At 45.9% G+C, this 12,806-nt stretch overlaps 1 protein-coding gene across 3 annotated transcripts in view; it reads left to right on the top strand.

Annotated features, from left to right (window-relative positions):
* The window catches only part of LOC147438998 (UDP-Glycosyltransferase superfamily protein), a 198,556-nt gene that overhangs the window by 154,852 nt on the left and 30,898 nt on the right, over window positions 1–12,806 (top strand). For all 3 annotated transcript variants that reach the window (XM_086484947.1, XM_086484946.1, XM_086484948.1), the window contains 2 exons: window positions 4,175–4,261; window positions 4,359–4,409. In XM_086484947.1, coding sequence (XP_086341073.1) covers window positions 4,175–4,261; window positions 4,359–4,409 — 138 coding nt within the window. The remainder of the gene's footprint in view (window positions 1–4,174; window positions 4,262–4,358; window positions 4,410–12,806) is intronic.

Raw genomic sequence — 12,806 nt, 5'->3', positions numbered from 1 at the left:
TGGGGATTCGGAGATCAACACTATATCATCGGCATATAACAAAAGTGGAATCCATGTCCTTGCCAACTGTGCACCTCTATCACCATCGCTCTCAATGTAGTCAAAAATCTCATCCACATACATACCGAAAAGAGTAGGAGAGAGCGAGCAACCTTGCTTCACCCCAATAGTGGAGTGAACCGGTGTAGAAAGTCCCTCAGGGGTGCGTACATGCCCTACTACTGATCTATACAATGCCATGATCCCCCAAATGAGCTCTGTGGGTACTCCCATTTCCTGTAATCTGCGCATCAATCTAGCTCTGGGTACTGTGTCAAAAGCTTTGCGGAAATCCACAAAGCTACAATAGATCTGTCTCCCATGAGATCTGCCCTCCTCGATGATGGCCCTAAGTGTCAGGATATGGTCAAGAGTAGAGAAGCCTCTCCTGAACCCTGCCTGCCCAGCTGCACGCATTCCTTCCCTCTTTGCCCATCTACTCAGTTGTTGCTCAAGAATGGATGCATATAACCGTGTCAGTGTGTGTCCAATCATGATAGTGCGATAATTCCCAGGCTCCATGGGGTCTCCTGACTTGAAGATAGGTACAATCGCAGATAGGCTCCAAGTGTCCGGTAGACCCTCACACATGGCACGGTTAAACATAACTGCTAGAAGCTTTGCTAGAGCAGGTCTTTGGCATGCATGAAATGCTCAGTGACTAAGCTATCATGATCATATGCCCTTCCAGTTCTCATCTTGTCAATGGCTTTCTTCACCATCTCAGCGGTGAAAAAAGCACATGTGTGTGGGCATGGATCGGGGGGGGTTGGGAAGGGGCGATTGTCCAGGTACTGTGTACAAAGATGATGCGTACTGACCCCAAGTCTCTGTGGAGGAAATAGCAAGGGGGGGGGACTGCTCATGAAAGAGCCGCCACGCCTCACGCGAGTCCTGACTCAAGAATAGCTGGTATAGATCCTGCTCGAGTCGAGCCAAAAAAGCCCTCTTCTTCCGTCGCACCAAGCGTCGGAAGTCAATCTGTGACTGTCTGGGAGTGACGTCCCCCAAAAGAGCGCGCGCGCGCGCGAGAGAGAGAGAGAGAGAGAGAGAGAGAGAGAGAGAGAGAGAGAGAGAGAGAGAGAGAGAGAAATGAAATGAAATGAAATGTTATATTAACATCTTCAAAAGGCCAAAATGACCTATGAGACCAATCAGTTACAAAATAGTGAATCTAATACCATGTCTGGGTACAAAAGAACTAGAAAAGAACTAGAAGTGGAACAAAATACTACTACTACTACTACAATCTAAAACTACGTGGGTGTAGCAGCTGATACAATAGGTACCCGGTAAACTGGATGTAACAGTGTGTGAAACAAAGATGGAAGAAATGGTGAGGATCCATCCTCATCTGCACTCTGGATGTCGAGAGAGTATGGCTCGAATCTTCTGTTGTAGTCTCCGTCAATGCTGTGTAGCTCCTCTCCTCAGTCGCGGTCGTCTGTATCTCTGTAGCTCCAATGCTCGGTCGATGAGAGTGCCAGTAGTGGTCGAATGAGTGTGGGACGAGCTCTGCAGTGGTGGCTGCTCCTCTGGCTGTCCCATATCTAGTGAAAAGAAATCTGTAATGTGTCTCTGGGACTGCCTCTCTCTAGCTCTCCCCAGTAAAGTGTCTCTATACCTGTGTAACTCAAGTAGATATAGTCCAAGACATCTCTGATCCTCATAACTCATGACCCTAGATAGAGGACCAAAACCCTCTCTGAATAAGCAGTGGAAACGCCCCCGTATCTCATAGAACACTATGCAATGACATATGTAGTGCAACTCTGTCTCTGGCTCTCTCTGGCATAATCGGCATATCCTGCTGTCTGCTGGTATCCCTCTGAATCTACCAGTCTCAATCTCGAGCTGATGTGAGGATGTGCGTATCTGACCAATGGCACAACGCAAACCATGAGACATATGTGTGTCCATGTAGCTGGGTCGAATCACAAACCCATCTCCTGTGAGGTGGAGAAGATGCTCTCTATAGAAAGCCATCTTCGTGCTCAACTCCTGAGGCGGCTCTATCCATGTCCTCCTGGTGTCGAGCTGGATCAGGTCCTGACGAATGAGTCTAGTGATCTCCACCCGTGTAAGAGACAGCGAGGGTGCGTGAAGAGAATACTGGAAAGGGGGCAACCTGTCCATGGTGAAGCCATGCGTCTGAAACCATGAAGTCATCTGTGCATACCAGCATGAACTGTCCCCCTGTAGAGCTAACTGTCTGGAAGACTCAAGGGCCAGTCTAGCATATCTGTCTCTAGTAGTATCCCATAGGCTGTGCACAAAGGACACTGATCTGGTAAGCGCCTCAATCTCCATGGGGGGGGCAGCTAGCTCTGCTCGAATGATCGCGTGAGGTACGGAGGCCTTGGCTCTAATCAATCGGGAGATCATAGATACCAAGGGCCTCTCCATACGTCTCCAACCATCCTGGCCTACAGAAGGTCCCCATACCTGTACCCCATACATCATAGCTGAGGCTACTAAAGTATCAAAGAGCCATAACTTTGTCCGAGGTTCCTGGAACTGAACCTGCGAACACATCCTCTCCAAGCCTCCCAAGGCCGCATAAGCTCTGGTCAGTCTAGTCTCTGCTGCTCTCCCCAAAGAAAACCTCGGCCCAGTGAAGACTATCCCAAGGTAAGTGTATGCATCTGTATACTCCACAATCTCTTGACCATACGTGAAGGTCGGTGCCGATCTCCTGATCCACTGCGGTGTGGTGTTAAACACCATGACCTTGGTTTTACCAAGGTTTACAGACAATCCACTATCCTCTGCAAAACTGTGTAATGCATCCAACTGTCGCTGCATACCCTCTGGTGAGTCAGAGATCAAGACAATATCATCAGCATATAACAACAATGGGATCCACGTCCCTGCCAGCTGGGCACCTCTATCACCCTCTCTGTCAATGTAATCGCACATCGGTAGCAATTTTTTGTACAAAAATTACTCGAAATCATGTTGCAAGCCATGTTCCAACTTCGTCTCTGATATGAATCGTGCCATCTCTTCATTGCAAGTAATGTAAAGAAACGTTTTCTTAATTCCTGAATCCTAATCTTAAAATTTGTACAAAAAGCACCTGAATTCCATGTTGCAAGCCTTGTGCAATTTCCTCCTATATGAATCATGCCATCTCTTCATTACAAAGGATGTAAAGAACGACCTCATTGAATCCTATTCTTAATATTAAAGTGCACAAAGACATTCGTTATTCGCTCATTGCCCTTTGATATGATTTGGGAGCATGCACTCTCCTCTGCTCTACAAAGAGAGGAGAGTGGGTATGTTTGAGAGAGCAGTTGGCCTCAAGAGAGAGAGAAAGAAAGAAAGAGTCGTTTAACTTCTCTAAAGGCCATAACCAGTACATACAATGAAGGAAATCTCTCATCTAAGAGAAATAGAAAAGTAAGCCTAAAGCTAAAAGCTGAAAGGAGCTACCGATCAAAAAATTACGTCCGTAGTCTAAACATATAAGATATCACGGAAATATCTATGGAGTGTCTCCCACATGGGAAGATGTAGGTCTTCCATCAGATCTCAAAGATTAGAGAAGTGAAAACTTTGAGAGTGATACAAAGCTCCATCCTCTTCCACAATACATCAGTCTCTCTCAGCTATTGTATATTCTAGTCTGTCACCGCGCTGCACCCAGGTCCAGTTCTAGCTTTCACTCCAAATATAGCTAAAATATGGGTATCGGGAAATACGAGCATAATTGGAGCACAAGAGAGGATCCCTGCTTCATATTTTTTTAAAATAAAGAAGAGTGAAAGGAAGCCAAAAGAATTTGATTTTCCTACGTAAAATGTCTAGCTTGACAAAGTTTGACCACTTGAGCCTCTAGTTCTGGTCGTCAAATGATTGTGGAGTGAATAAATACTGGGGAGAGAAATTCAACACACTGATATTGCAACTTCTCCTCTAGAGGAAAAAGGTTTTGAATTCTAATAACGGCGGATGGTGTTATGACATACAGGGCTTGCTGAATTTTTCGTATCAAACTTTTTTTTGTCTGCAGTAGAAGTTCGTCTCTTATGCTAAAGTTTCTGACATGGACTGCAATACATGATAAGACTTGATCAACTTACTGGCACAAGAAAAAACACAAAGTTATGCACTAAGTTTCATGAATCAGGTTGGTTGCCTTGCTTCTCAAGTGTCAGATTCGGACTTGGAATTAATTAGAGCTACCCTAAACTGCTCTGTTATGAAGGGAGCCGAGGTATTCCCATCTGAGCTCTTTTAAATTCATGATTTTAGCTTTCTTGCTTTCTCAAGGTTTTATGGAGAAAAACATTCACTAGAATCGTCTCATGCAGTTTGTTGTAATGGGGGAAAGTAAGATCGCAGAATTACAGATTGAGTTTGAGGTAAGTGCTGATCTCATACATGAAAGCTTCGTGGATGTTACCATTGTATGTTTCCAAAGATATGTTTGGACCTCCTTTTTTGCACTTTTCTATTTACTCCTCTTTGAAGCTGCATGTGCATTCCTCTAAGTCTTGCTCGAAAAGTTGGCTGGATTTATTGTTCGATTTAATAACTGATGCGCAGGGTTTATCTTGCCTTTGGGTATGTTTGAAGTTCAGATATGCCCCTTTGCTTGATTTGGTTTTTTGGTGTGTAAGGTTCGTGATAGTAGTTCTATGGAGTATCTTGTTAGCAGTTTTGCCTTGTTAGGAGTAATATTTCATCTTGTTTAATAGCATCTTCTCCAACTTTCGGGAGATGGGTTTGTGATTCGTCCGAGCTACATGGACACTCATTTGTCTCATGGTCTGCGATGTGCTATTGGTCAGATTCGCACATCCTCACACCAGCTGGAGATTGAGACGGGTAGATTCAGAGGAATACCACCGGAGTATAGGATATGCCAACTATGCGATAGAGAGCCAAAGACAGAGCTACACTACATATGCCACTGCACTGTGTATTATGAGATACGAGGGCGTTTCCATTGCTTATTCAGGGAGGGTTTTGGACCCCTAGATAGAGTCATGAGGTATCAGGATCAGAGATGCCTTGGCTTATATCTACTTGAGCTACATCGACATAGAGATAGTCTGCTGAGGAGACATGGAGTACGACAGTCACAGAGACAGATCACAGGTTTCTCTGGATCGAGGGAGCCAGGAGACCAACCACCAGCACAGAGTTGTACCCACATTCATACCAGAGGCACCCTCTTGACAGGGCGACTGAGCTCGGGAGATCGAGACGACCACGACCGAGACACAAGAGCACACTCCATTGACGGAGACTCCAGCAGAGGATCAGAGGCATTCTAGCATGACACCCAGAGTGTCATTGAGGGCCTATTCTACATTTCACATTTCACATTTCACATCTCACACTTCATTTTTCATTTTTCACATTTTACATTCAGTACTTTTTATACTTGTACTTCGGACATTGTATTAGATTCACCACTTTGTATTTGATGGTCTCATAGGTCATTTTGGCCTTTTGAAGACGTTAATATATCATCATTTCATTTCTCTCTCTCTCTCTCTCTCTCTCTCTCTCTCTCTCTCTCTCTCTCTCTCTCTCTGTGTGTGTGTGACACGGGTGGAGATTACTAGTCATTCGTCAGGATCTGATCCAGCTGGACATGGATAGAGCCGGTACAGCAGTTGCGCACGAAGATGGCTTTCTATAGAGAGCATCTTCTCCACCTCACAGGGGATGGGTTTGTGATTCGACCTAGCTATATGGACACACATCTTTCTCATGGCTTGCGTTGTGCCATTAGCCAGATACGCACATCCTCACATCAGCTTGAGATTGAAACTGGCAGATTCAGAGGGATACCAGTAGATAGCAGGATATGCCGCTTATGTCATCTAGAGCCAGAGACAGAGTTACATTACATATGTCATTGCACAGTGCACTATGAGATACGAGGCCGTTTTCATTGTCTATTCAGAGAGGGTTTTGGGCCTCTATCTAGGGTCATGAGCTATGAGGATCAGAGATGTCTTGGACTGTATCTACTTGAGCTACACAGGCACAGAGACACTTTACTGATGAGAGCTGGAGAGAGACGACCCCAGAGACAGATTACAGTTTCTTTACACTAGATATTGGACCCCCAGAGAAGCAGCCAGAGGAGCAGACACCATCGCAGAGCTTTGCCCGCACTCATATTACCGCTACTGGCATTCTCATAGACCGAGCATTGGAGCTAGGGAGATCTAGACACCCGCGATTGAGGAGAGGAGCTACACAACATCGACGGAGACTATAGCAGAGGATTCGAGCCATACTCTCTTGACGTCCAGAGTGCAAATGAGGATGGATCTCCACCATATCTTCCCCCCTTCTTTCATTGTACTACACATTGTATTTTGTTTCAGTTCTTTTTGATTCCGGACATGGTATCAGATTCACTATGTTGGAACGGCTTGGTCTCATAGGTCATTTTGGCCTTTTGAAGACGTTAATATATCATTTCATTTCATTCTCTCTCTCTCTCATTTCATGTGTATTGAGAGCATCATTTGCAGAGCACTTGTGTTTTCTCTCGCTCTCTCTCTCTCATTTCATGTTTCATCTCTCTCTCTCTCTCTCTCTCTCTCTCTCTCTCTCTCTCTCTCTCTCTCTCTCTCTCTCTCTCTCTCTCTCTCTCTCTCTCTCTCTCTCTCTCTCTCGATAGCGCGCGTGCACACAGTACCTTAGGTCACGTGCAAACAGTCTACTGTAGGCAAAGCGTGTGCAAGCTTTGAGGTTCAGCAGGCCGCATGCTGGATTGAGCAGTGTTGATTGTGTGTTGGCCTGAGTAACACGCACAAGGAGCAGAGAGCAAGTGACGACCACGTGCTGAGCAGCAGATACGCAGCAAGGGAGTTTTCTCTCTGAGGATGGACCAACCAGATGAGTTGGATGATACAAGTAGCTTCGTCACTCCACAAAAAATGCAAGCGACTTTCAAGCGGAGGAACAGAGAAAGTATACTCTCGCTAGGTTCTTTACGGGCAGGGAAAACCATCAGAGTCAAGGATGATGTATTAATGAAAAGAATTGAAGTAATGATTAAATCAGAGCTCAGCTTTATAAGAGATGATATTAGGAAAGAGATGTATGCAAATGCGGATAACTATAAGAATTCTATGTATGCAGATATGAGGAAAGAATTGGATGAAGCGATGCTTGGTAAACATGATGAGATGTACGCATCCTTGAAAGGGGAGATGCAGAATTTAGTGCGGGCAGAAGTGAATGTTATGGAATGTATTATACAGAAAAAATTAGATGAGGCAATTGCAAGCTTTGATGCTTGGAAAACAAATGTGGAAAAGTGCATAAAGGAAAAGGATGCAGTGATTGAAGAGCTTAAAGGGGAGCTTGCAGCTTGCAAGATTATGCCCAAAATGGAGAGGGAAAATCAGCCTTCGATGTTGAAGGAGCTTGAGGAAATTAAGGAGCAAGTGGAAACTTTGCGCAAAGGGGAAGAGAAAAATTCGAAAGCGGCCTCTTCATGGGCGGAGCGCCTTTTTAAAACACAAGAGAAGGTTGATGAAGCAGAAAAATGGATTGCGGGTGCAAAGAAAGGGAAGGCCCAAATGCCAGAAGCCGTACAGACTTCTACCATCATCAATATGACCATTGAAGAGGAACAGAAGAGGAAGAATAGAGCCCTGCATGTGCGTATTACAGGTATCAAAGACACTGGAAATGTAGAGGATGAAGTGAAGGAACTCTTGCAACGCATGGGCATCCCGGAACCTACGCATACAGGTGCTTGGAGAGTAGGAAAGAAGGGAATTGATGGAAAGGGAAATGTCAAAGAGAAAGCACTTATTTTGCGATTCCCAACTATGGAATCAAGGAAGGAATTCCTAAAGAAGAGACTAGCACTTAAGAACACAGGGATATTTATGGGGGATGACCTTACTTTGGCGCAAATAACACATATGCAAGAGTTGATGGTAGAGATTAAGGCAGCAAGGGAGAAAGGAAAAATTGCATTTTATAGAGGAGGGAAAGTAGTGGTTTTGGAAAAGCGCACAGCATGACGGTGCGAGACCTATGGGACCACACTCCGATGGCGGCATGGAATTGTAATGGATCTTATAGGTTGGATGTGAGTGCTTTTGAGGATAGCTTCAAAGATAGAGACATTGTTTTTTACTCAGAAACGCATTTGATGTCTGGACAGTTGATGCCACGTGTGACTGGTTATTTATGGGAAACAGCTTGTAGACCAGATGCTAGATCCCAGCACGGGAGTCGGGGTTCAGGAGGTGTAGCTGTCTTATTCAAGGAGGAATTGCAGCCACTATTACACATAGTTCGGAGAGATGACCAGGCGAGATACATGTGGGTGAGACTAAGAGCTGAGACCGGCAGATTCTTATATATTGCTATATGTTACTTTCCCCCAAGTACTTCAGTCTCTGCCTCACCCAAAGGACAATCTCCTTTCTCTATACTTGATGATGACATATGGGAGTTTTCTAGAGATGTATCTCCTGGGAGACTTTAATGCAGGACGGCCAACTCCCAAACGGTATTCGATGATACCTCAGAGGAGATACTCAGAGAAGTGGATATTTCGGAGATGGGGCTTGACAGACACTCAACAGATAGGGAGCATACAGAGCATGGGAGATATCTCATGGAGATGACAACTATGCATGGTTTGGCCATACTTAATGGAATAGAGATTTTTCCTTCTTCTGGGGGATTTACATGCTTTCCGCACAGACATGGGGCTAGTACAGTGGATTATGTCATGACTTCACCGAGCTTCATTTCTAGTATTCAGGATCTTAGTGTGGGATCTAGACCTGTTGGAATAGCAGTGGACCATGCTCTTTTGACTTTTTCAGTCTCCTTCCAGTATAATGCTTCTCAGACACCACAAAGGATTGCACACACACGATATGCTTTTACACCAGAGACCGACTCGGTGTATGTAGAGGAGATATACAGACGGATGTGGGCAGCCGAGCCAGTTTATATTGTGGAGGAGATTACTACTCTATTGATTGAGATCTTGCATGGGACAGCAACAAAGGCATACCCACATACTCGACCAGATCAGAGAAGACGTTCTGGTAGCATACCTCAAAATAGTTGGTATGATGATGAGTGCAGAGAGATGAGAGCTCAGATTCAGCGCGAGCTTGTACTTGGGGTGATCACATATAAACAGTCTCGGATTGCTCTTCGGCGTCTAGTACGACGGAAGAAGCGGGCCTTTTTAGCCGAGTTGGAACATGATTTGTATCAGCTCTTTTTGAGTCGAGATTCAGGGGAGGCCTGGCGTTTCTTCCATGAGCACTCCCCCCCTCTAGTGATTACTTCTCCCGAAATTTGGGGTCAGTATGCAGCATCATTATATACAATACCGGGGCAACCGCCTCTACCAGACCCCCTAGAGCCATGCCCAGACACCAGTACCTTCTTTACCACTGAGATGGTGAAGAAGGCCATTGACAGGATGAAGACTAGGAGAGCATATGATCATGATGGTTTGTTGGTAGAGCACTTGATACATGCTAGAGATTTATTGTCAGAGGTTCTTGCGCGGTTGTTTAACCGGGTCATGTGTGAGGGACTGCCCAGGTCTTGGAGTTTATCTACTATTGTACCTCTCTTTAAAGCAGGGGATCCCAAGGTACCAGGGAATTACCGTACTATTATGGTAGGGCACACATTAGCACGGTTGTATGCATCCATCCTAGAGCAGCAACTGAGTAAATGGGCAGAAAATGAGGGCATACGAGCAACAGGACAGGCTAGATTCAAGAGGGGTTTCTCCACCTTGGACCATATTCTTACACTCAGAGCCATTATTGAGGAGGGTAGGGCACATGGGAGACGGATGTATTGTTGCTTTGTGGATTTCCGCAAAGCATTCGACACAGTACCGAGAGCCAGATTGATGCACAGGTTGCAGGAGTTGAGAGTGCCCACAGAGATCATTTGGGGGATCATGGCTTTATACGGCTCAGTGATTGGCCACGTACGCACTCCTGAGGGGATTTCTGACATTGTGCATTTCACTATTGGTGAGAAGCAGGGGTGTCCTCTGTCCCCTACACTATTTGGTATGTATGTAGATGAGGTTTCTGACTACATTGACAGAGAAGGCGACAGAGGTGCTCAGCTAGCAGGGACATAGATCCCTTTGTTACTATATGCTGATGATATTGTGTTGATATCAGAGTCACCAGAGGGCATGCAGAGACAGTTGGATGCATTACACAGCTTTGCGGAGGATAGTAGATTGTCTGTGAACCTTGGTAAAACCAAGGTTATGGTGTTTAACACTACTCCGCAGTGGGTCAGGAGATCGGCACCTACACTCGTATATGGTCAGGACACTGTGGAATACACAGATGCATATACATATCTTGGGGTGGTATTCTCGGGACAGAGGTTTGCTCTGAGGAGAGCAGCAGAGACTAGACTTTCTAGAGCATATGCAGCACTGGGAGGGCTAGAGAGGATGTGTTCGCAGGTTCAGTTTCAGGAACCACGAACAAAGCTATGGCTTTTTGATACTTTGGTTACTTCAGCTATGCTTTATGGGGTACAGGTGTGGGGACCATCTGTGGATCATGACAAGTGGAGGAACATGGAGAGGCCCTTGGTATCTATGATCTCTCGGATGAGTAGAGCCAAGTCCTCCGTACCACATGCGATTATTCGAGCGGAGCTAGCAGCCCCTCCTGTAGAGATTGAGGCTATTAACAGATCAGTGTCCTTTTTGCACAGCCTATGGGATACACGTGGATGCAGATACGCTAGATTGGCTCTGGACTCTTCTAGACAGTTAGCGACGCAGGGAGACACATCATGTTGGTATGCGCAAATGACCTCTTGGTTTCAGAGGCATGGTTTCAGCCTAGATAGACTGCCTCCTTTTCAGTATTCCCTGGATGCACCATCACTACCAGTCACATGGACAGAGATCACTAGACTTATTCGTCAGGATCTTATACAGTTGGACACCAAGAGGACATGGGTAGAGCCAGTGCAGGAGTTGGGCACGAAGATGGCTTTCTACAAGGAGCATCTTCTCCAACTCTCGGGAGATGGGTTTGTGATTCGTCCGAGCTACATGGACACTCATCTGTCTCATAGTTTGCGATGCGCTATAGGTCAGATCCGCACATCCTCACACCATTTGGAGAATGAGACGGGCAGATTCAGAGGGATACCACCGGAGAGCAGGATATGTAAATTATGCGGTACAGAGCCAGAGACAGAGTTACATTACATATGCCACTGCACTGTGTATTATGAGATACGAGGGCGCTTCCATTGCTTATTCAGGGAGGGCTTTGGACCCCTAGATAGAGTCATGAAGTATGAGGATCAGAGATGCCTTGGCTTATATCTACTTGAGTTACAGCGGCATAGGGATAGTCTGTTGAGGAAACATGGGACACGACAGTCACAGAGACCGATCACAGATTTCTTTGGATCGGGAAAGCCAGGAGAGCAGCCACCAGCGCAGAGTTGTGCCCGCGTGCATACCAGAGGCACCCTCATTGACAGGGCGATTGAGCTTGGGAGATCGAGGCGACCACGACCGAGACACAGGAGCACACTCCATCGACGGAGACTTCAGCAGAGGATGAGGGACATCCTAGCACGACATCCGGAGTGTCATTGAGAACTTACTCTACACTTCATTTTCACTATCACTACTCACTTCTCATTTTTATTTTTTGCATTCAGTACCTTTGTACTTTTGTATTCAGACATTGTACTAGTTTCACCACTTTGTATCAGCTGATCTCATAGGTCATTTTGGCCTTTTGAAGACGTTAATATATCATATCATATCATCTCTCTCTCTCTCTCTCTCTCTCTCTCTCTCTCTCTCTCTCTCTCTCTCTCTCTCTCTCTCTCTCTCTCTCTCTCTCTCTCTCTCTCTCTCTCTCCGCGTCATGGAAGAAAAACGTGACCTCAAGGCTCGCCTTAGCGAACTTGAGGCACGATTTGACTCTATGGTAGATCTCACCACCGACAAGGTAAAGCAAGCTGAAGCAAAGGTCACCCAAGCCCAATCGGCCACACAGGACATCACCAAGGAGATCAACACTAAGATACATGCAGTTTTACAAGAACGTCGGCTACAAGAATCCCTCGGCCTCAAGGTCAAGATTGGGGGAGTTCCCTCACCATGGTGCACCGATGAAGACACTCTCGAAGAAGCCATCTCCAAGCTCAATGATATTCTCCTGCTACAGAAGAAACGAGCTTACTTGGCCGAGAGGGAGCGAGACTTGTATTAGCTGTTCTTGAGTAGAGACTCAGGAGAGGTATGTCGATTCTTTCATGAGAACTCCCCTCCCCAAGTGATTACTTCTCATGTGTGGGGCCAGTATGCGACATCGTTATATATAGTTCCTAGACAGGACCCCTTCCAGATCCTACAGAGCCATGCCCACCTACCAGCACCTTCTTTACCACTGAGATGGTAAAGAGAGCCATTGACAGGATGAGGAGCAGCAGGGCATATGATCATGATGGTCTAGTAGCAGAGCACTTTATACATGCTAGAGATATGCTCGTAGAGGTTCTTGCAGTGTTGTTCAATCGTGCCATGTGTGAGGGGTTACCTGAGACTTGGAGGTTGTCTACTATTGTGCCTATCTTCAAGGCAGGTGATCCTACTACAGAGCTTGGGAATTACCGCACTATTATGGTTGGGCACACATTAGCACGGTTTAGGCATCCATTCTTGAGCAGCTGTTGATTAATTGGGCAGAGGGTGAGGGTGTACGGGCAAAGGGCCAGGCCGGTTT

Source organism: Adiantum capillus-veneris, chromosome 16, assembly GCF_014529385.1.
Source record: "Adiantum capillus-veneris isolate H3 chromosome 16, ASM1452938v2, whole genome shotgun sequence".
Lineage (NCBI taxonomy): Eukaryota > Viridiplantae > Streptophyta > Polypodiopsida > Polypodiales > Pteridaceae > Adiantum > Adiantum capillus-veneris.
The sequence above is the reverse complement of the archived record's forward strand: the minus strand, read 5'-3'. Positions and strand labels throughout refer to the sequence as shown.